The sequence below is a fragment of the Chelonia mydas genome, chromosome 4 (genome assembly GCF_015237465.2).
Source record: "Chelonia mydas isolate rCheMyd1 chromosome 4, rCheMyd1.pri.v2, whole genome shotgun sequence".
NCBI classification, from domain to species: domain Eukaryota; kingdom Metazoa; phylum Chordata; order Testudines; family Cheloniidae; genus Chelonia; species Chelonia mydas.
In genome coordinates, this window is record NC_057852.1 from 53791656 (window position 1) to 53816965 (window position 25310).

A 25310-nucleotide genomic window follows, 5' to 3' on the forward strand; every position below is an offset into this window, starting at 1 on the left:
TTCAAAAGCCTGAGTCATTCATCCCCACAATGGCCTCATTTCTGCTAAGTCCACCCATGCACAATGAAAGCTTAATGAAGAAGGTTGATTAGGAATTAAAAAAAAAAAAAACCACCTAAAACATATACAGAGAAAATGGTCTGATACATATTAAGCCAAGAAAAAATGCATATACGCTATGTGTAAAAGATACCCAGGGATGTTCAAAGTGACTGATGTGAAGGGGGCAGGGGGTGATGAATGGCTGAAAAGAGGCATTGCTCTAAAATATGATTATGTCTATACATTTTACAAAATATTGTGGTCCATATATGAAACTGGTTTACAGTACAAACTGTCATCAAACACACATTTCACTGATTTTATTCTTCAACATTTAAACTTCATTTTCAAAGAAATAAAAATACAGAGGGAGTACATAAAATGTTGTTTTGTTTCCATGACTAACAATTTCTATTCCACTAACACTGTAAAATTATCCTTCCACAATATGCAGTATAAACTAAACAAACAAAAGAAATGCTTTTCTTTGTCAATCAATTCTCTGGTATTCTGCTGGTGTGCTCCAAGTAGTAGCACTATTCCGCATTGTCTCTTTCAAGATGCATGTATACTTCTAGATTACCATGCGTTAGACTCTTGAGCTCTGTCATCACTCAATATTATACTGCTCACTATACTGCACTAACATATTGTTCTGCGTGTGAGTGCTTAGAAAACAAAGAGGCAGGATATTTAAATCAAAGCTGTTAATAAAGTCTCATCATAACAATAGATAAATGGATAAACCCTCACATTTCCCCCATACAACGCAAGGTTGTGGGCACACAAGGCATTCCTTACTTCCCTTGCTGTCCTGGCCCCAGTGATCAGAGGGGCATTTTTGGGCTGCCTGTACCAGGCCTGTAAAACCAACATTTTCTTCAACCCACTCCTAGTGAAAGATCTCCCCTTTTTCCTCCCACATGTTGTGCAATGCATAGCCTACCCACACTGGCATCCAAATGGGCTACTACACAACACAATTGTGCCTTCAGTTGGCCAAATGTACATCCCTCCATCATCCAGCAACTGCTCGGCAGGCTAAATGCTCTCACACCAGAGGAGGGCTTTCTGAGTCAGGACAGCAGAAGATAGGCTGGGTCTCCTAAAATATCAGTGGGCACAGAAACCCCATTGATATCTGTGTTGTCTGGAGGAAATAAATTCTCTTTTGTTCAAACAGATAAATGCCAAGCCTTCTAAGCACCTGGCATCATGCAATTGCTAGTGTGTCCCATGTTGGTGTCCATGAACCTCCTGCCATGGCTGGGACAAAGGCTTGAATAATGAGCAAGTAGTACCCTTCTGGTATCTCCCTGGGGGAGGAGCAGACACGTCTACCACCTGTGGGTAAACCACAGCAATAATTGCCTCACAAGCCTCCATCACCACATCACCAAGTGTTTGCTTGCCAATACCGAACTGGTTAGCCAAGATCCGGTAGCAGTCAGGGGTAGCCAGCTTCCAGATGGTAATAGCAACCAGTTTCTGGATTGGTATATCCTCCCACAGCTGCATGTCCTCGTACTGAAGGGTCAGGGAAAGCTCCTCATACCGCTTCATGGAGGTGGCCTTCCTCATGAGGCAGTTCTGGAGCTATTGCTGGCCATCCCAGTTCTGCATGATGATGTAGTCCCACTACTCTTCACTTGGCCTTATTCCAGATCTACTAGTCAGCTGTCTCCACTCTGCCATGTCTGCATGTGGCTGGTATGATCTCCTCACCAAGGAGGGTGACAAACGACTGCCAAAATGCCTTATACCATGTGTCATGCCCTCTCTCTGCTGCCAGTTGTGGAAACAGGCATTGCACTAACAGTGCTAACAGCTGGAACAGGTCACTTTCCTGGGCTGGATCAATGCCTTGATACCAGCTGAAATTGAGGACATGGACAGAAGTGCGGAATAGGAAGAACCAGAAGTGCTTTACTTATGGTGTTGGTGGGCTAAGTACCGCTCTGCACAGGGGCCTGGGAAGGACAGACATGTTTCACAGTGTTTTCTGGGAGAACAATTCACAGAACAACGCAGCTTAGTGCAGCACTAAGAACCCTGGGATATGCCACCGGGACTCCTAGCCTGGGTTAATGCAGTGCCAGTGTGGACGCAGCTTCATGAGTATGACTTGACAGTGTAGATGTTCACAGCTGCGCTTCGCTTGACCTGGGTAAACTCTGCAGTGAAGACATACCCTGTGCAGCTGGACCATCCACCCAATCAGATACACTTTTTTCTCTTTGAGTAACAGGCACCATACAGCTGCCCCATCCCTCTGGGGGGAAGTAAGTGTGTGAGAGTGCACGCGCGCACGTGTGTGTGAGAGAGAGAGAGAGAATACAGACATACATGGCTTCTTCCTGCCAGTCACAACTGGATACTACAGTAACCTAGTTCAGCAGAAATGCATAGTATATAAAACAGCTACCATTTTAAAGGGTGATGCCTGTAGTTAGCAGTGGGAGCACGGCCCCCATCTATAGTTCATGTAAAAAAGTAGCAGAAAGTGCGGTTGTATCAGTTTGGCTCGGGGACATTAAGAGCAATCCTTGTGATTTGTGCAATGGAGAAACAATGTTTTAAACTATGATCACCTTAAGTAGTAAGCTGGTATGTTAATCAGAAAGTCACCATCATTCATAGAACTTTGGAACTAATATAAACCTTACAATCTTAAGAAACAGTTAAGTATCACTGTAGAGTCTAACATTAAAGCCAGGCAAGCATATGCCAGAAAACAAAGGCTGCTTTGGAGAAATGCTATAAATTTGTGGTGAAGGGAAGGGGGGAATGAGCGTGAGAGAGATGTGATGCCTGCTGTTTCCATACACTTTTACATGGGAAAAGAACAAAGTCAGTTCAAATTACCATTCTCAATACCACAAAATTTTTATCCCAGAACACACACTGCTCACTTTGGTTGGCATTTGCAATACTTCAGAAAATTATATTTTGTAACGTCTTTTCATCTGTTATGGGCAATAGTGGGTGCCTAAAACTTTATCAGATCACAAACTATTCCATTTCCAAAGGCTAGATTTCTGCTATCTGAAAAAATACCATGAATAAAAGGGCAAGACCATAATCTAACATTGCAGCTGTCACCAACAGCCATGGAGGCCCCTGCCTACATTGTAGCTCAGCAGTAGGCACCACGTGTGTAAGGAGGAGGCAGGTCTTCCCTAGCTCAGGAATTAACACAGACATATTTAGTATTGTGACTTGCCAAGTGCTACACTACCTCTTACTGTTGCCTGCTGCTGCTGCTACATTGGAATCTTGGGTTGAGCAGTGTGCCACACAGTTCAATCTTGGAAGCCATGCTTATTTATGGTGCCAAGCTGTGTTAGTAGCAAGGGAATATCTGGGGTCCAGTGACTGAGGCACCCCTCTCTGGTCATTGTGTTCCAGCTGCAATGCTGCATGCACAGTGACTTGCTCCAGCTGTCCAGCCAGTGCAGTTTACAACTGGGGTGCTGCACCATCTAGTACATGCTGGTGCTGCATGTTCTGCTGCTTTTTGTTTTTTGTTTTGTTTTTGGGAGAGGAGATGTCATTTATAAGACCAGACCCTTCTGGCATGGATCTCTGCCTCTATTTGCATATTGCATCTGGCTCTGTCATTGGCCTGCTGTTCAGCCTCTGCAGTACTGAGCACAATGCGCAATTCCTTCCGTGCACAGTGTGTACACAAGTCTACTTCCTACCTGCAGGTGTGCCGCTTATCCTCTTATGCTCTCTAACATGCTGATGTAAGCTAGGCCATAATTTTGCTCAAAATAAGGCTGTCACTTCAAACTGTAAAATGGAGAATATGGCGCACTAGATAAATGCTCTAAATTCAGTCCACTTAGAAAACTACTGGTGTGTGTTTATGCTAATCGCTTTAGTAGAGCCATATGTTCTGTAAACAAAATAAAATAAACAAAACAATAATTTCATTCTTATAAAGAAAATATCTCCACACTCCTGTTGGGCACCTGAAGAGAACGTGTGTATCAGCATGAGGAAATCTATAATGGCCTAGATCATGACTTAAATAGCGATAGTAAAGCAGAACTTAAGTGGTAGGTTTAGATTTTTTTAATTATCTTCACTTCCTGTCCCTACACTGTAAAGTGGCTGGCATCACTAATAATGACACTCCTGTTCTGCCCTGGAGGGGATTCATTTCACTGGGAACAACAACTGGGAGAGGAGAAGGATTATGTAAAGTGATTACAGGCTTATGAAATCACTGTATACATTAACATAAAAATGGATTTACACACAAATATTCCAAAGTTGTAACTGATTTGGCACATGTTGATACTTTAGTGCAGAAGTAATTTTTTTTCCCTCAAGGGCCAAATTTCTTGGTTAAGGTAAACTCAAGGTCCACATTTCAGAGAAAATACTTTTAAAAAATAGCAATAATGATAATAAGTTAAAAAAAGATTTCAAGATCCATTCAAAAGCATCTGGCAGTCTGGATTTGGCCTGCAGTCCACCTATTGACTGCCCCAGCTTTAGTGATCTCATAATATAGCAGTTGTTTTCAACATGCGGTCTGCAGTTCCCTAGGGGTCCACAAACTATGTCTAAGATTTCCAAAGGAATCCACAACCCTCATTTGAAATTTTTTAGGGGTCCACAAATGAAAAAATGTTGAAAACCACTCTACTAGAGTAAGAGAACGCAGAAGTTAAGGTATCATTGCCCCTTCACTTGTTTTTAATATATCTCCAGCAATCATCACAGGATTACTGTAGTGAAGGCCCAATCTCACAAGAATGCTGTTCACAGATTTGCCATTGCATTGAAAACAGAGTGATTGCAGGATCTAGTGTTAAATGAGAAGGAGAGAAAAAGCAGATAGGACACTCATAGTAAACTTTCACCTTTTACTTCATTGCTTTTTATACCACAGGCTTCTGTGGTCATTTATTTTAGGTTCTCCAAATATAAAGTATTCTACTGGTTCTTAAAGGCACAATCATTTAGTCTGAAAGCAAGAACTGAAAGGAGGTTGACCACCACTGCCAAAAGAGGAAATAAACTGTATATTAAAATAAGAGCTCCAACTGATTTCCAGGCTGGAAACTTTTTAGCTGGGTGCACTGTCCACAATATCCAACTTTGGAAGAATAGCATCATTCTTCTGCATAAACGCTTATATTCTGGTAGCAATCAACTAAGGAGGTGGTATTTCATTTCACTATGAATGCACAATACATTATAACAACATAAGCACTGTTGAAAGAAGTTCTGAGGAAGCCACTAGTCTGAATTTCTTGGATGGAAAGAAAATTATTTCTTGAGAGCAATTCTCTAATAAGGAAAGAAATAGTTTATACGAAGTTCTTCTCTTCCCTCGTCCCCATGTCTGTGTCATCACACACACATACCATCATCATATATTTTAGGTTTGCCAAAGAAAGTAAATTCTTTCCCAAAATAAAGCAACCAGAAATAAACAATACATAACCTAAGTAGTATATTAAATTATTCTCCTTTGGAAGGCACAGGCACCTTTCTTCAGGAAGATGAGATGTTCTATTTGATATCTTTTAGATTGTGAGCTCTTCAGCATAGGGACTGTACGTTTGTACAGCACCTCACACAGTGGGCTCAGACCTGGTTGGCCTATAGGTGCTACTACAATATAGATGTTGTTAAAAATTACAACAATAGTATTACAAAGGTGACTACAATGAGGAAGTCATGCACCTAAGAGCTAATCACAATTAAGATTTCTCTTTAGCAGCTTCCTAATAAATATTTTGGCAATGACGTTGCAGATTGCTGTATACTCTTACAGACCTCTGTGTACCCTGTATGTAGCAACTGTAGCAAGTGTCAGAGAGGGGACAAAGATGTGATGATTCATAGATATTAAGGTCAGAAGGGACCATTATGATCATCTAGTCTGACCTCCTGCACAACGCAGGCCACAGAATCTCACCCACCCACTCCTGAGAAAAACCACTCACCTATGTCTGAGCTATTGAAATCCTCAAATCATGGTTTAAAGACTTCAAGGAGCAGAGAATCCTCCAGCACGTGACCCGTGCCCCATGCTACAGATGAAGGCAAAAAACCTCCAGTGCCTCTTCCAATCTGCCCTGCAGGAAAATTCCTTCCCTACCCCAGATATGGCAATCAGCTAAACCCTGATGAGATGCTGGTAATATATTAAAATAGCATCTAAAAATGAAAAGGCAGACCAACACTGGACCAACTAAATTATTATAACAAATGCTGATATTCGAGCATATACCCAAAAACCCTTTAAGATCAATCTTACTGAATAGATTCATGTTTCTTTTCTTATAAGCTTTAATTTACACAAATCAGAGCTTGACAAAGGGTAAACCAACTGACTCAGTTTTGATCAGTTCCACAAACAATACTTGAAAGATTTTTCAAGATAAATTAATGGGGGAAAACTTTAACATTACAGTTAGCCTCCTCTCCACTCCTCTCCTTTGTGTGTGAAGTAATCAGAAAAGGTCAGATTACTTTCAAAGAGGGTATTATTATTATTTATTTAATATCTATTTATTATTTGTACTGAAGTGACACCCTCAGGCCCCCAATCAGGATTAGGGACCAGCTGTGTTAGGAGCCATGAAAACATCAAAGATAAATGAGTTGTAGATCTAAAAACAAGACCAAGTGTAGATGCCGAAACCAAGGTGTGAGGAAAGTAAAATATCAGTGCTGCCACTATGTCAGAGCTCACTCCTTTGCTAAAAGAGCTCTTTGACATGCCTAAAGCAGGGTAGAATGGAGAACACCTCCAGGTCAGAGAAAATTAGAGAAAGATATACTTTTAATCAAGAGAGAAAATGGAATTCTGCAATCCAGGTCAATCACTTTTAGCCATTTGATAATTACATTTCCTAACCAGCACACACTTGATAGGAAACTGCTGAGTAATCTGCATGCAGATGATGGTTAAAGGAGAAGAGAGCCCACCTGGAACACTTATCAGAGAGATGGGTGTTCTGGATCAACAGCTAAATGAGCGATTGAAGTAAGAGCTGCTGTTAGAGATTAAGCCATTTTGGATATTAAAAAAAATAGAAATGTAATAGCCCAGGAGCTGCAAAAGGTAACGAAGTTTAATCTCGTCATTAGGAGAAAGAGGGGATCAGATTATGAGGGGGAAGGGAAAGACTGTGCGTCATTAACACCAACAAACTACAGAGATCCCAGAAAGGTAAAATAAAGAGTTTTAGGAAAGGTGCAATCAAAGAGTGGTGGGGTAAGAGCTCTAGCGGATCCACTCATTTTACTGGAACGGTTTTTGTGCAACACCAGTAATTCACTCTGCAGGACCCATATTCCAAACATCCTTAAGAAGTGAGCTATATCCCCTATCCTCTTTAACTGAGGGAGTACCTCTCAAATGACAGAACTCTCTGGCTACAGACCAGCCAGAGGATTAAGCAAGAACCAACACCTATTGCATGACAAATGGCATACTGGTGGCGCCCTGCTGATAGCTCTAGCAAAACTGTGTAAAGGTAATTTTGAAATAACCCTGTTTAAAATAGTTTATATTCTTGAACTTTCAGGACCTTCTAGGTCAACAATCTGTTCATCTCCTCAAAACTAATGAAGCTGTCAGAAAGGGTACTAAATTGTCATCTCATTTTAAACATGACATTTTAAAACTGATCAAAAAGAGAGAGACACTAATCACCTTTCACAGACCAAAAGACACTGAGCTTTAATGTGACACATAAACAACATAGTTTGATGCTGGTAACCTTCGTGGAATGTCATTTCCAGCTGAAGTCCCTTAAAAGGTCAAAGAAAACACAGTTCATGCTGGAATACTGACCATGCTTAAAATTGCTTCATTACTATAGTGTTTGTTATCATATGTAACTAAACAATGGCCCTTTTTCTTTTCAAAAGAAATCACTGAAATAATATTTAATTGACCTGAACTCACTAGAACAATAAAATTAATTAGCTAAGGATAAAAAAAGTCTTTCATTTATTTCCTTGTACAGGGATTTACTTCCAGGTTTTGAGATAGTTTACCTATGATGCATCTCCTCCTAATGAAGTTAATAGCAAAGGATGTATTGATCTGAATGGGTGTGAATTCAGACCTCCACGTAGCCAACATTGCTAATATGTTACTGTAGAGATCTCATATTCTAGTGCTTGAAGGCTTTGAAAACAATTCTGCTGCAACCTCTGACAACTAAAATAGTTAGTTACGTGTATGTGAAGCTCCAAGACCCACCATTATACTAGAAATTTCAAAATAGTGCCTTCTGATAACGCCAAGCGGGTTTACTTTTTAAAGCAAGCTCTGTCTAAGCATCTCAGATGAGACCACTGCATATTTCCGCCCGACCATTAGGTCACACTTGGAGCAATCAGGAAGAGCAAATGGTTTCTAACCAGTGGATAGATAAACCTGACTACAAAAGCATAGCCTGCCGTCTTAGAAACAATGTTAGCTGGGATTTTGTAATCATCTGAAAATTCCAAATCTTCCAGGCCCTGAAGGGGAACCTCACTTTTCAGATCAGAGCTCACAATGCAGGACTCACATTTCAAATCCAACATAAGTACATATTTAACCAAAGTGGTGAAAAGAAAAAATCTAAATAATGGAAGGCTAAAGTCATCTTCCCCCTTTTGATTTGACTTTTATGCCCATATACAAAGATTTCAAGTCAGTCTTTTGAGAAGTATCTTAATGCACTATTGCAATCCGTTCAGTAGGCATATTTAGAGATGTATGTTAACAGTTACATTTGACAGGAAAATCTTCAGTTAACAAGGTACACTGCTGTTAACTCCAAATAAATAATCACAATCTATCATGCCACAGCTTACTTTAAAATGGTTTCATTAATATATTACTGACTCATCAAAACCTAATGATTCCGTGGGTCAACATCATACTGTGCACTCACTGCAAGAACCATGACCCAAAATATTACTATGATCTGAAAATAACTCAGTTACTTTAAAATTTTCTCCCCAAACAAGCTGCAACCACTTAAGTTGAAGCTAATGGCAGTTACCATGTTAACTGAAGTTTCATGTGTCTATTTATCTGGGAGTGTGAAAGTGGCAATTTGAATTTCATACTGTTGAGTAGTTATGCAGTTTGAAATCTGCTTCCTGTAAATGTTGAAATTAAAATTCTTTTTGTAAGGATTCACAATAATAAATCTTATTTGCTAGAATATATGTAGAAAATAAATACAAAAAAGAAACAAGCACATGTGGCACCATGGCACTCCAATATTCACCACTGTCATGTAATTAGGATATGTTTTGTACAAAGTATGCCTTGTGAGGTATCATTCTAAAAGTCTTGATCTGCTAGGCAGTAATATCTTGTTGAATTGTACATACTATCGTCATATGTGAAGTTATGACGTTTGGTTATGTGTGTGTTACTGAAACATGTGAGGTTGAAAACACCCACAAGCAGCCTTTCAGGTACAACAGTAAAAAGGCCAAACAATGTTAATGGCTTACTGAGGAAATGCACACAAGCACAAGGATTACCCCAGGAACTGTGTACAACAGAAACCTCTCTGAGATAGCACAACACAATGGGAACTGTTTAACCCAGGTCACAGAAAAGAGCTTTCCAGCAAGTGGGAAGATGATATAAAAAGGGGACAATGACATCATGAGGGGACCTTACTCTCCCGACAAGAAGACACCTGGAAAACCTGAGGAACGAAGAACTGAACTGTGGGAAGTGATGGTCCCAAGCGAGAGGGATTTTTAGCCTGTGTATGAAAACCTTGGAAAGTCAAGATCGTTTGTGCCTTAAGAATCTGGCAGCCTGTTTATCACTCAGGGTGGGAATTTGCTAATTCATATCTTACCTATCTAGAGTGTTAAACTCAGTTTGTGGTTTTGTTATTTACAAAGGTAATCTCCTGTTTGCTATCACTTAAACTCTCTCTTTTGTAGTAATAAACTTGTTTTGTTTGGTCTAAAACCAGTGTGTGTGGAAATAACAACTTGGGGCAGAAGGCTGTTGCATATCTCTCTCTCCACAGTGAGGGAAGGGGCAAATTTTAATGGGCTTACACTGTACACTTCTCTAGGCAGTGCAACACGGTATAATTTTGGGTTTACACTCTAAAGGGTGGTGTGTAGTTGAGTATTGGGCAGTCCCTTAGCTGAGTCTTCCCATGCAGAGCTGATCTCAGCATCTGTGTGTCCAGCTGCAAGTGGGCGTGTCCCTTCCTGTATGTGTGCTGGTTAAGTGCAGTCTGAAGCCTGAGGGAGGGCTTGGCTGGCTTGCTTTATCAATACAGTGTAAAGGGAGCCCAGGTTGGTGGGTCAGGCGGGCTCAGTGGTACCTGGTACACCAGTTCCAAGTCGCACCCTGGTGGAACCCCATCATAGCACACACAAAACCATGTCAGTCAGAAATTCTCAAAAGGAATTCTCAGAATTTATTTCCTATTTGTTCAGCTCTACTCCAGCCTACGGAAGCCTAACTTGTTCATACTACTTCAACTGGCAAATTAAATCAACACATTCTGACATCCTTTAGAGAGAGACATTAAAAATATCTGAATGCATTCACTCAGAGTGAGAATGGAATTCCCTAATACTCCTACACTCATAGATGTCTTAGTCTCAGAAAGCTGTGAAAACTATTGCTCTCAGACCCTCCGATTTCTCAAAGCACTTTAAAAACTGTAATAGCTTAGTAGTACTGAATCCCCTGTCCAGCCAGCCATCCCCTGTCCATTCCAGCCAATTGAACCACCATTTTAACGTTGCATTCAGCTATATGGTAACACATTTTTAAAACAGTTACATTTGTAACAATTATGCGGCTTGAGAGACCCCAGAATTACTGGAACATGGCAGCAGCTGCCCTATTAATAATGTATGAGACAAAGCATCTGAAAGCCTATTAGGTAAAAACATCCTGCAAATAGCAGAGTCCAGGAGACTCTGAGATGCCAAATAGCACATTGTGATGAGAGGCCCTCACTGGCCTGAAAGACCATCATTAACTAATGAGGGGAAAGATGTAACAGGTATAGCGTGCTGGAAAGAGTAGAAAGTCAAAGGCAGCAGGAACTGAGGGAAGTGCTGAAAGAAGTTTGAGCATCTTCGTCTACCTGTTTCCCTCAACTGCCCACCTGAAGAGGAGGCATTGTAAATATCCCTGTGGCAGGGAGAGAAAGATCTTCTTTTGGCTTCCTGCATGGCTTACGCCCGGCTGCTCTGCAGCTTCAAAATACTATACATTTCTTCTGTCTAGTGAGAACAGCCAGGACTGCAGGGGCATGAGCCAGCAGCAAAGGAGAAAACTGTAAGAGATTTCAGTCAACTGTGCCACAGAAACCAGAATACTTCAACTCTAAAGCAGTCTTAGTGTAACTATAACTGCTTTTTAAATATTCAAACAAAACCAGCTTGATATTGTAGTACTACTAACTCTAGTGTATTGTGATTCAGAAAGTGGAGCTTTCAGGGTTTTAAAGGCCAGCAGCAGTGGGACTTAGCAATGGGTTTCCAGTTCTTATAGCTGTAGGATGAGAGTAGGCAGAAAAACTGCTCCCCCTGCAGATATTTATCAGGAGAATGATGAAGGTGGGAGTAGGCTTGCCTTGCCCCTGATTCCGAAAAGGTGGGCCAACCAGTCACTTCCTGAAGTGTCTGGGTGGTAGCCAAAAAAGAATATTGGGGGAAAGGAAAGGTTGGCAGGGTAAAGAAGTGCCAGCCCTCCCATCCAAAAGATCGTTGAAGGTAGGAGGTTTTGAAGCTTCCTGTGAATAGTGTGGGAGTAGCTCATGCCGGTTTGGCTGGCTTCTACTTCTTTCACATGTATGAGGGTCAGGAGTACTGATAAGGATCTTTATATTCTTCTAATGGAGAAGAGCCCGGGGGCCATCTTAAGAGAGCATGCTTAAAACTGCTTACAGGAGTGTGTGTGTAAGATAAAAGTTGGTAGAGTACAGAGTTAGGAAATGGGGATCACAAGAGAGGGAGGGGGGAGGAGGATTCAAAATTTAGGGTAGGTAGGAAAAGAAAGAGGAAAGGAAAAAAAGCTGGGTGAAGTGGAAGAGGAATACAACAAACGTAAGAGGAACTGAGTAAATATATAAAAAATGTTAATTAACAGAAAGGGTACATGCAAAATAATTTAATGAATAACCAAATTTTAAAAGATTATTTTGAAAATGTGCTTTGGGGACAGAAATCTGCATAGATCTAGCTCTGTGTATCTGTCATGTCCCTCACCTAACTGTTTTTCGTTTGATTAAGCTGAACAAAATTATACACCCTGGTTCTTTCCAATTATTGTTCTGAGGTTGCACCTATGGCAGGGTGTCTGGAGTTACTTCTGATTTATATTCATGGACGTGCAATCAGAATTATCAGAACGGTTATCATTTTCACAACTTAAAGTGGCTGTTTCATACCTGAACTGAGCCCACTGGCTGTGTTCTTACATATTATTTTTTATACCAAGCATTAACTTTGAATTTTTATATTTAGCTGAAATAATCATCTTAAACCTACATATATTCATACTGTAGAATCACAAAAATTTTACCCAAAGTGACTTAAGAGCCTAAGCCTCATTTCCAAATGAATGGAAATCTCTTAGGCACTTAAGAGATTACGGGTAAAATTTTCAAAACTGCCGTACACAGCAAGCAGAAACCCATGGCAGCAAGTCTCAGAGCTTGGGTTTACAGACATGGGCTCACACCTCAGCACTAAAGCTACGTAGACATTGTGGCACAGGCTGGAGCTTGGGCTCAGAAGCCAGGGGACGGAGGTGGCCTGAGTCACAATATCTTACAGCTATTTTTATCGCTGTAGCACCAGCTGAAGTCTGTAGATCCAGACTCAGACTCAAAGCTGCGGGTTTCTGTTTACGGTATAGATGTACCCTAAGGGTCAGATTTATACAGGTATTTAGGCACCGATGGATGCAGATAGGCAACTAGTGGAATTTTAAAAATATGCATCTAAGCATGAAATCAGTAGGAGTTAGGCACCTAACCTGCTATTAGGCACTTTTGAAAATTCCACTAGACACCTATCTGCATCTCTAGGTACCTAAATACGTTTGTAAAGCTATCCCTAAGTAACTTAGGTGATTAAATCCCATTGACTTTTAAAAATATTTAGGCTCCTAAGTGCCTAAACCATTTTTGAAAATGGGACTTGAGTGCTTCTGAAAATTTTACTTAACATTTATATTTAAGGATTATGGGGAACATGTAAAGCAGCAAAAAAAAATACATAAAAGAAAGAGAAGCTGGTTTTACTGGAAAAGTGTAACAATTCTTTTTTGTACAAGACAAAAAAGAAAAGCTCTTTCCCACCCTCCTCCGCACTTTTCCGTTTACGTGAAGTGGAAGCAATCCATCATCTGCAACCAGAAATCCAACATTTGCACAGTTCTGTCAGCATTTATTCCTATTATCTGCTGCATCACTCCAGAACAATGATGATAAACCCCCATCTCTTAAAATGGTTAAATCCCAGCAGAGCCCTTGCAACTGTTATAGTTTTTCAAGTTCAGATATCCACAAACTTGTCTCTGAACAGATTATCTTTAGCTATTCAAAATGTATCTTTATGTATGAATTTATTCCAAAACATGTAAGCAAATCTATGTAGTAAAGACTTTATGCTACTGGGTTTAGGATAAAAGTTTTCCTCATTCACAGCTCTGTTTTATACACATTTGTATTTACAAAGCTGTCACATACTGTATGCCTGGACTGCACAAATTAGTTCAGGGGGAAATTATTCATAAAAGAAGCAACAGCTTTTGGCAAAGCAGTGGAAAACAGGTTGAGTTTATAGCACAAATGGAAGATAAGTGCTTCAAAACAGTCTGCTCTTGCTTCTGCTACTGCTGTTGCCCAAAAAGGCAGCTGCCCTCTCAGATCCTCTGCTGTTGGTACCAGTCTATCTGTCATTTCTCTCTTTCCCTTCTCTCTTTCCCGCACACAGGTTCACCACATGCTATGACCCACTGCAGAGCACATGAGCATTCTTGTGCTCAATAAGAAGCCTGTGTTGACAAACACCAATTACACAGAAAGGTGCGGTGTGGGATTTTTGTCTCTATAACCTACATGGAATCTGAATTTACACAAATTATAACAATGCAATGAACAGAGCACCAAGGTAGTTCCCATTTTCCAAATATCTTTAAGTAAAACAGACATCATACAAGGTGAAGACATTTTCTGTGAGCAGCTCTATCAACAATTAGACATGCTTACTGAGATGAAAGCTAATTAGCTAAAAAGGAACAAGCAGGAGTAGTGCTACATTGGATAGAAGATGGGATGTCGACAAAGGAACAATTCTTTCTTACTTACATTTCAAATCTGTTCCTGGAGGTGATGTTTCAGCACCTCCAATACTCCAGACTAGGACTCTTGGGTAAGTTTTTCTTACCACAAGTGACAGGCAGAAGCCTTAATCAGACAGAATGAAAAAGAACAAACAGGGCATCTAGGCTGATGTAGTTAGGAGAGTGCAGGAGACGCACAAGAGGTGGGGTGGGGCAATTTGTAAAGAAGTGAGATGTGTAGGCCAGAGAAGTGTTATGCAGAGCCTTAAAGATGAAAGCAAAATATGTAAAAGCCAATTCATTGATACAACTCCAACTGCTCACACAACTCCAGTGATGGATGACAACTAATTTGTAGCATTGGAGTGGTGCAAAGCAGTCAAAATATCTGGTGTGGTCCAGCTGATTTTAACCATGCCATAGATGGAGAGCAAGCATAATAATCCTCTACTCTGGGACAGTATGTGGCATACGAAATTCAGGAAGACTGATTTCCTTTTGCAGAAATTTAGGAGGAAGGAGGTGTAGAGCTTAACTGTGTTTATAACGGGAAACAAGCTTTGACCTTAGCTATGGAGAGGCTAACATTACTCAAGAAAAATCTCTTATCCACCCACCCCATATGCCTCAACTCATTCTATTACAAAAAAAAAGGCTGCTGGAGAAGAGAGAATGCCCTGAAGGTCAGCAAGAGTGGGGTATGCTCCGAAGCTAATGACCTTTTTTTTTGTTTTAATAGAAAATGTCCTATCATTAGTCTCTTACTTTTAATCCAGGTGGGTGTTAGCTCAGGCACCTCTGCTCATCACAAATGTAACAACACATGGGGGGGAGAGGTGACTTCCCAAGTAGCTACAGCTAAAAACATTTAGGACTTTTTAAATCAAAATCAACCTCTTTACAAAAGATATAGGTTGGGTTTAGGGTTTCCTACACATTCTACACAGGCTTCTCTGTTCTCAGACAGGTTTACCAGAGCAGTTGGCTACTAAGCGTCTCAAAAGAACATGTAGTTCCAAGATCTCCCACTCTAAGGTTCAGAGAAGGGTTGCCAGCCTTCTAATTGCTGGTAACCAGACAACCAAGGCCTTGCCTCCTCCCTGTCTCTTCTCCCAAGGCCTCCCCGTGCCCCCCCCCCCCCCCCCCCGCGCACCACCTCTTCCTCCAAGGCCCTGCCCCTATTGCTCACTCCCCTCCCCCTGTCGCTCGCTGGATTGTCTCAAGGTGCTTGCCTGTAGGTAGGAGATGGCCCCAGCTGAGCAGAGGCTGGCATGGGTTAATGACTCAGCATCTCCCCCAACTGCCTGGTAACAGGACTTTTGGTTCAGGTGCCATTTAGGATTGCCAGGTCCCTTTTTCGACCAGACTTCTCCAGTCAAAAACCGGGCACCCGGCAACCCTAAATGGCACCCAGACGCAGAAGCAAAAACCCAGACAGGAAACAACCCTAGTTCAGAGTCCTGAGACCAATAGAGCCAAATGCATCCAGCAGTAGTGGGTTAGCATAGCTCTCTGATAAATAAATGTTTTTTGCCAGGGCCCACTTCACCTTTTGTTTTCATTGATCTGCTTTGGACTAATTAACACTTATGTGACAAGAGCTGCTGCCTAAAGAACTACAGATGGTGCATCGGAGTTAAAGAAAACATTTAATCAGACTACTTGAGCAGTGTAACATTTGGGTTTGGAATGCAGTGTTAAAATCAGCTTCATGACCTTCTACAATTAAGCACTATCACAATATTATTCAGGGAGAAATGTTATGACAGAAAGAACGAAACCTTTTACTTGTACAGGTAGACAGCTCCACTTTCAAACCCCTCTGGGGGAAAAAAATACAAGTGCCCTATAGATTTCAATTTCATCTTTAACCCACTGAATACCACACTCCCTCTGAATCCTGTGAAAGATTCTATTCCATTAGATTTTTACATCAGTGACTACACCTATACCATTATTATTATGCTGGAAATAAGCTAAAGCTACACAAGAAACAAATATTAAACAGTCCTTCAAAACTCACTCCTCAGAAACATTTCAGGACATATTGCAAAATTTCAGGGATGTCCTATAAATTGAATACTGTCCCAAAGTTATTCTCTTATGTGACAGCATAAAATCTATACAAAGCTGACGCAATCCTTACCAACTATCTATCTGGATTCTTATACCACATCAATCATTGTGATATCTAAGCACCATCACCATGGTACCTAATGGTCTGCTATGGCAGGAACATATAAAATGCATTTCCACTGGCCATTGCAGGATGGATAAATAATATGTCCAAATTAGAGTTTGTTAATTCCTTCTAAGTTTTTATACCATGCTCATTGCAGTAGTATTTGAGCACTTTATTAACTAACTGTCTTGTCTGCTTTTCTTATCCACTTCCTCCTCTGCTTTGTTCCTTCCTTCCTTGTTGTGTTTTCTCTTTTGCTCTAAAAGTAAATGCCAACAGCACTAGATAGTCAAACTTCTAAAGACTGCAGTGGGGATCCCCAAAATCACCAATTCCTTCGACCACACATCTTAGTAATTCAATGAAATTTTAACACTGGAAAGAATTAGTAAGAGCTCACGTTTTAAAAAAAGCAATTGAAAAGGAAACTCTAGAAGAGGCCAATCCCTATTAGGCCTGATCCAGTGTTTATTGATGTCCATGGAAAGATTCTCACTGAATTCAAGGGGTATTGGATCAGTCACATACATATTTCCTCCCTTCCTGCTCTTCCTTTGCTCTGTCCTTGTCCTCCCCCCTCCACTCAGTTCTCTGCACTGAATTTCATGTGCTTCTTCTTGCATTGCTTATAGGACTTCAGAAAACAGGATTTTATTACATTTCATTCCAATGCCAGCAAATAGAACAGAGCAACATGACTAGGAAAGCCAAACCACAAAGTGAGTTTGAAAAGTAAAGACTCAAGAGACCTACACTGCAAAAAAATGGACATATCGGAAACGATGTTCAAGAACCTAAAGACCAGAGACACTTATTTAATGGAAGCTCTGATAAACTGCAGATCCCAAAATAACGAACATGAGAGAATCATGCAATCTTAATGCAATATTCGATTTATTTGTGTTAGGCTATTATAAATCACAGTCAAAGTCAATCACTCCCAAATGTTCTGAATTGTGAAGGGTTTTAGCCTCATGACTCCAATTAATAACAGTTTTAGCAGGGCTAAGACACTTAGTGGAAATCTTTGAAAATTTAAAGTGATTGTTTAACCCTGATCAATATAACTACGTTTACATTATGTTTAATTTACAGTCTGCAACCCTTTGCTGCTGGACAGGAGTGCAATGCTTGTGCAGCACTGATGTTCAGTGTCACTATTTTAAAGGGCAGTGAGCCACTGGAACTCTTAGGGGCACAAGCCAAGTACCTGGAAAAGCCCTGGATGTGTATTAGGCAATACTCAAATAGCATAAAACAGATATTTTATATTTTTATATTTTAATTGCAAGTGACAATCATTTGTGAAAGTTATTTACTGTACAACTCACCACTAATGACAGAAGACCTGCAAAGTTGCCCCTAAATGATAGTAACTGTACCATTTATTTACATTTGCCCCTAAATGATAGTAACAATATCATTTATTTACATTTTAGAATTTTAAAAAGTGTATTTATTAACAAATATAAACTAACCTACTCATACACAATCTATAATACTTATAAATTTTCTTTAGAGTTTAGATCCTAGGTGACTGATATCTTACATATAAAATAGATTCGATTAGTTTCGGCCCAAACTAACAAATTTTACAGTTATGATCTGTTGGAGTTTCTCTTCTAGATTCAAGTGCCAAATTCAGAGACAAGTCTAAGCAAGTCTATGAAAGTTTACAGGGACTTAAGTGGATATAACATAATTTCTTCCAGTTTCCTCATTATGTTGATTACATCAACTTACGCTCCCTTAGAGTTAATGAGTTACACTTCTTTAGAGTCACAGGGCTAAACTGGGAAGTAATGTACACATTAGACCCCTTATACTAATAGACTCATTACACTAACTTAGACTTCCTTAGACATTGATAGTGGGTATAAGTAGCTCAAAGAGAGTCAGTCTAACTGAGCATGAGGGAATCTAATCTGGAGTGTGTGTGTGGGGGGGGGGCGGGGGGTTAACTTAAATAACTAAAACAAAAAAATCAGTTGTCAATAAAGACCCAATCCTGAAAGAGTCTTTGTGTTGTCAACTCTCATTGGCTAGGTAAGATCATCCTAAACAACACAGGGCTTTGCACTTTTGTGTGCCATTGTTGGTTGAGCAGCAGCAGTTAACTAATAAAATTTATTCCTAGAGCTGCAGTGATATAATTCATAATGCTGCTAAATGAACCAGGAAATCTCAGTCACCATTAGAAACCACATAGCGGAGCTCTGCTCAACGTGGAACCCAAAGGAGGGGTGTCAGCGACGATGGGTCTTAAACGCTGGTTCCCAGGGCTCTTTAGAGGCCAGCATGTTCCAACCTGCAACCCCGGGGACCTGCTAACTGTTGTCAGAAGGAGCTGAACTGAGACAGAGGACCCCAGTCCCGAGAGCTGACTGGCAGAACACTGGGGGTCCTGATTGGTCCACAGCTCTTATTTAAATCCAGCACAGGAACAGGAAGTTGTCCATGCAATGGGATCCAGCTTGCTCTGGACTGTGTGCCTTGTGCTTCCTGCTTCCACTCCCCTGGCTTGACTTCCTGGTATCCCAACCAGGCCTGAGTCAGGTTCCTGACCTGTGGTTCTGCTCTCAAGTTGTCTCCTGCTTCTGATCTCCTGGTAACCTGACCCAGCCTGCCTCCTCACACTTGACTCTCAGTTTGCCCTCTTGCCAGTCTCTGATTCTGACCTCTTGGTATCTGACACAGCCTGACTTGCAACTCCTGCTTTGACCACTAGGTCAGATCACCCACGTTCTGGTGGTGACAAGAGACAGAAAAAATAGGTTTTACACTACTTTTATGCCTCCACCCACTGATCCTCAAGCCAGATGGGGGACAATTCACCTTCTGTAGCAACGCCTGCTCTAATCTGCACCCACCTCCAATAGCTACCCAAGAGTTGTTCTGGGACGTGGGTATCACTGGAGCACAGCAATACTCTGGCCATGCCTCATTTTCCATTGTCATGTCCCCTATAATATGAGCTGCGAGGCTGAATAGCACAGGGAAATCTCCAACCATTCTTTATTATCATCATAATCATGTTATCAGTTATGGTTGCGCCAAAGGGCCAAACAAGAAAACAGTTTCATTTTCCTAGGCACTGTATAAACATCAAGAAAAAAACAGTCCCTGCACTCAAGAGGTTAAAATCTAAATAGGCATAATTGGCCAATGACTGGTCTACATACAGTTTTTGTTCCACTTCAGCTATAACAGTTTAGAAACCAGGGTACTTGAAGCAATGCAATCCACCAGCATACCTGCATCCACACTAGGGAATCCTATCACTTTAACTGTACCAGTTTCAAAATTGCTATGGGTATAGCACTACAAAAAATGTATGTAAACAAGCCCAAAGGGTAGGGCAAAGGGACATCAGGTATAAGCAGAGTGAGCAGAACAACGGTCAGTACGCATCACGGCAGCACCACAATTTTCTCATTGTTGTTTTTTGTTATTTAAACCCTTTGGGTGGGGTTTACCAAGGAAGTGATGAACTCAACAGAAAGACAAAGGCAGAGAGCCGGGCAAGAGGGATCGGGCAGTGGAGGAGAGCGGGAGGGAAGGAAGGTGATGATCGTGGAGGACAAGTGGAGTGAGGCTCTATGCCACCAGAGGGTTTTTTTATGCAAGGGGAAATTATTAGTCATCTAAAGTGGGACAAGGTAGATTTAGCAGAACCGAGGATCTGGCAGTAGAAAAAACTGGTTTCCATTTTCTGCATAGGGTACTATATAAACCAGAAAGGAAAACGTATAATTAAAATACATGATAATATTATTTCATACATGTATATTTACTGTGATGGATCACATTGACTAGTATTTATCACTGTTCAGGTTTCCTCACTATATATCTACACTATGTCAAATGCATTTTGTCTGATTATATCAATAAAAAACTACAACAATAAGGTAGTTGATTAGTTTTAATTATTTCAGAAAATACTATATATTGTCTTTGGATTGCACAATTTCAAAGTTTTATTGTTATATCCTTGTGTCTTTCCTGTACACATCAGTATGGAGAAAAATGAAGGCCTAAAATTAGGAATTATTTAGATTCCAGAGATGTCGTATGTTCCAGTTACACTCAGTACACTGCATAACTATTTCTCTTAATCTTTTGAAAAACAACAATAAAAAGTGTCTTGCACAGATATAAAAGTGTCTTCCGCTTTCTAAATGACACTTTTGTTAATGCTACAAATATTGTGCAATTTTATGAAACCATGAGAAGATAGTTTTTTCTGTTTGTAATGATCTTCTATATGGGAAAATTGAGAAAGATAACGAAAAATATGAAAAAAAAGAGAGAAACTGAAGAGATTGAAAAATCTATCAGACTTCATAGTGGGAAATAATCTATTTTAAATGCCTTCTGCTAACAAACATCAAGTTAACAATGAGGAGACATGTTCAGCCAATTAGTCTGCTTGACCGACTGAACTCTCCTAACCATATTATATATATCTGAATAGAGTGGGTGGTGTGTACTAACAGAACACCTTCTGAAACAGACTGCTCCCCTGTAAATCACTAGAGTAAAGAGAAATATAGTAAAAAGACAGACTGATATTAACCTTTCCCCACAAAAGAATAGTTGTGCTTTTAGATAAATGTATGCATTATTCAAAAGGTACGGTATTATAGCCACATAAAATATAGAGCTGCCCATAGTTTAAACATAGGGATTTTCAATTCCTTAGCCCAGAATATGTAATGTTTTATAAAACATTATGGGCCAGATCATACAGCTGATATAAAATAAGTAGGTCTACTTAAGTCAATGGCACTACAGCAATTTACACCAGCTGAGAATCTAGCCCCAAATTTTCCAATATAGACACACAATATCTACTAAACAAGGGTGTCAATTTTTTAAAACTAGTATGTAATATTATAGACACAGAATATGCCCATACAGACCATTCTGTACAGAAATCAAAACTATGTCTTACCAAGGACAAACTCCAACTTTGACTCATTCGCAATCCTCTGGATACCTTTTAATATTAAAAAAAACAAGTTAGAAAATATGTAAATTCTAGTTTCATATACTGTAATCTTAACTTGCTTTACTTGTAATCAATATCTTATTACCATTGTTGGAGTCATCTACCATTTTTTTATGTTTTTAAACGAAATTATATTGTAGGAGAGACCTTTTCACAAAGTGCCAATATAGAAACAAAAACCCATACTTTGTCTTATTTACAAATGCAAATGTAAATGTAAGTTTGCAAATACAACACTGCCCAGTTGCCTAAATATCTCTGAAAAATATGGTATATAATTGTTCATTTTAAATGCATAAGCCATAACACTGTAAACTGCAACAAAAATATCCACATTTCCTCAAAGCATATAAATCAGGTTAATAAAAGTAGAACACTTTACCATATATTATTTTATCAAGAAACTACAGTACAGCAAAAATGCCCGTAAGTTTATATATAAAAGAAGGGAAATTAATTCTCTCTTTCTTATACGGAGTATGAGTATACTATAATCCCTTGTATTTTAGAAGTGTGCTTTAATATTGCACGTCATTTATTTTAAATGGCAACATGTTCCTAATTCATCAGGGTGTGAGAGGGACCATTAAGTTGCAAAGCTGACCAATGGGGATAATGAGGGAAACAGCTCAAGTAACCGTGCGTTGCTCAACCTCCACAGAAGGTAACTGGAAAATGGCTGCAATATTGATGCCTTCTGTTGCCACTTAGCATTACTAAAGAAAGGCTCAAACAGAAGGGGCTATGATCACATAAAGAGGAACCTGCATGGAAGTCAACAGAGAAGAAGTTTTTGGCTATGAAATGAAAAAGGGTATATAAAAGAATAAAAATCTTATAAAAAAATAAATAAAAATCGGAGTGTAGTTATCACACCCTTTGTTCCCCCCAGGAAGGTTATTTGCATAAATCTAAAACAGTAATAATGTTTAAATAAAATATTCATCAGTTTATTTCCTCTGGTACAGCAAACTGTTAGTCAACAATTTAAATTGTACTATAATTCCAACATGTCCATTGATTTGTGCAATTACAGAATTTGGGGCATTTTTAAAGTAGTATTTACTGCGTAACATGAAATAAAGAGTATACACGCTAACTTGTAAACTGAGGCTCCCTAAGGTTGTCTGCCTGTGTTGCAGGAAGAAAGTGCTGTGCTTCATCTGATGTTCTCTCCTCTTTGATTTCCATGATCAACCTCCGGAGCTTCTGAATTTTATTCTGCAAACTTTCTGAATTTGCTTCTCCAAGTGCCACAGGCCACGATTCACAGTCTGGTTTAGATGTAGCTTCACAGTGAAGATCTGATTCTCTGCTCTGAAACGCTGCATTCAGAAAATATTAAGACACTTTTTAGGAATGCAAATATTAAGGGATGGGTTGGAGATCATGGCAGGATTGATACTACGTAGAATACACTCTATTATACATTATTATTTCTGTCACAGTACCTCACACCTCTTGAATCAGACCCCTGTTGTTTCCCATTCAGTGAACCACTAAGTCCATGCTACACAGCAGTTCCCAAAGCAGTTAATGTACTGGAAAACTAGGTGACAGAATCATCAAATTGAAATGGGAAATCCTTTTTCAGTGTGGATTCTACTGCTCAGCAGTAGCTTTCAGGGCAGACAACTTAAACAAGAATTCCATTTAGCTGAGGAAGCAAACAGCTTTCTGACAAAGGGACTGGTGGGATTCACTAGGGTCAATGACAGGTTTCAGAGTAGCAGCCGTGTTAGTCTGTATCCGCAAAAATAAAAGGAGGACTTGGGGCACCTTAGAGACTAACAAAATAAATTTGTTAGTCTTTAAGGTGCCACAAGTCCTCCTTTTCTTTTTACTAGGGCGAATGTGTCCATTTCTTCTATTAGAACTGTACTTTACACTCAGCCTCTCACCCATTCTTGCCAGAGTATGTGGAGATAATTTAGGATGACACAGCTCCTCCATGAGGAGACAACAGGTTGTATGTGGGAACTTCCAACCTCATGACTATGCACAAGTCTGTTGCTGTTCTGCCTGAAAAAATTGTAAATTATTTAATGATCACACTTTTAGAAGAGGGAAGAAAAACTATTTAGGCTCCCAAGGAAATACAGGTAATAGCACGTGCCACTCATTTAATTAGAATTAGCAAAGAACAGAGGAGGCGGGTGGTGGTGGTCGGGGACTCCCTCAGGGGGACTGAGTCATCTATCTGCCACCCTGATCAGGAAAACCGAAAAGTCTGCTGCTTGCCAGGAGCTACGATTCACAATGTGACAGAGAGACTGTCGAGACTCAACAAGCTCTCGGATTGCTACCCCTTCCTACTTCTCCACTTGGGCACCAATGATACTGCCAAGAATTACCTTGATCACTGCAGACTACGTGGCTCTGGGAAGAAGGATAAAGGAGTCTGAGGCGCAAGTGGTGTTCTCGTCCATCCTCCCTGTGGAAGGAAAAGGCCTGGGTAGAGACCGTCGAATCGTGGAAGTCAATGAATGGCTACACAGGTGGTGTCTGAGAGAAGGCTTTGGATTCTTTGACCACGGGATGGTGTTCCAAGAAGAAGGATTGCTATGCAGAGACGGGCTCCACCTAACGAAGAGAGGGAAGAGTATCTTCGCAAGCAGGCTGGCTAACCTAGTAAGGAGGACTTTAAACTAGGTTTACCAGGGGAAGAAGACCAAAGCTCTGAGGTAAGTGGGGAAGTGGGATACCAGGAGGAAGCACGAGCAGGAGAGCACAAGAGGGGAGGGCTCCTGCCTCATACTGAGAAAGCAGGACAATCAGCAAGTTATCTTAAGTGCCTGTACACAAATGCAAGAAGCCTGGGAAACAACAGGGAGAACTGGAAGTCCTGGCACAGTCAAGGAATTATGATGTGATTGGAATAACAGAGACTTGGTGGGATAACTCACATGACTGGAGTACTGTCATGGATGGATATAAACTGTTCAGGAAGAACAGACAGGGCAGAAAAGGTGAGTGAGTTGCACTGTATGTAAGAGAGCAGTATAACTGCTCAGAGCTCCGTATGAAACTGCAGAAAAACCTGAGAGTCTCTGGATTAAGTTTAGAAGTGTGAGCAACAAGGGTGATGTAGTGATGGGAGTCTGCTATAGACCACCAGAACAGGGGGATGAGGTGGACAAGGCTTTCTTCCGGCAACTAACAGAAGTTACTAGATTGCAGGCTCTGGTTCTCATGGGAGACTTCAATCACCCTGATATCTGCTGGGAGAGCAATACAGCAGTGCACAGACAATCCAGGAAGTTTTTGGAAAGTGTAGGGGACAAATTCCTGGTGCAAGTGCTGGAGGAACCAACTGCGCAGAACTCTTCTTGACCTGCTGCTCACAAACCAGGAAGAATTAGTAGGGGAAGCAAAAGTGGATGGGAACCTGGGAGGCAGTGACCATGAGATGGTCAAGTTCAGGATTCTGACACAAGGAAGAAAGGAGAGTAGCAGAATACAGACCCTGGACTTCAGAAAAGCAGACTGACTCCCTCAGGGAACTGATGGGCAGGATCCCTTGGGAGAACAACATGAGGGGGAAAGGAGTCCAGGAGAGCTGGCTGTATTTTGAAGAATCCTTATTGAGGTTACAGGAACAAACCATCCCAATGTGTAGAAAGAATAGTAAATATGGCAGGCGACCAGCTTGGCTTAACAGCGAAATCCTTGCTGATCTTAAACACAAAAAAGCAGCTTACAAGAAGTGGAAGATTGGACAAATGAGCAGGGAGGACTACAAAAATATT

General features: G+C 40.5%; 1 protein-coding gene across 1 annotated transcript in view; it reads right to left on the reverse strand.

The window, feature by feature from the left end:
* INPP4B (inositol polyphosphate-4-phosphatase type II B) overlaps positions 1-25310 on the reverse strand; it is a 292155-nt gene that overhangs the window by 260568 nt on the left and 6277 nt on the right. The window contains exons 3-5 of the mRNA XM_043545736.1: positions 22662-22886; positions 21505-21549; positions 14394-14492 (exon numbers count right to left, since the gene is read on the reverse strand). Coding sequence (XP_043401671.1) covers positions 14394-14492; positions 21505-21549; positions 22662-22886 — 369 coding nt within the window. The remainder of the gene's footprint in view (positions 1-14393; positions 14493-21504; positions 21550-22661; positions 22887-25310) is intronic.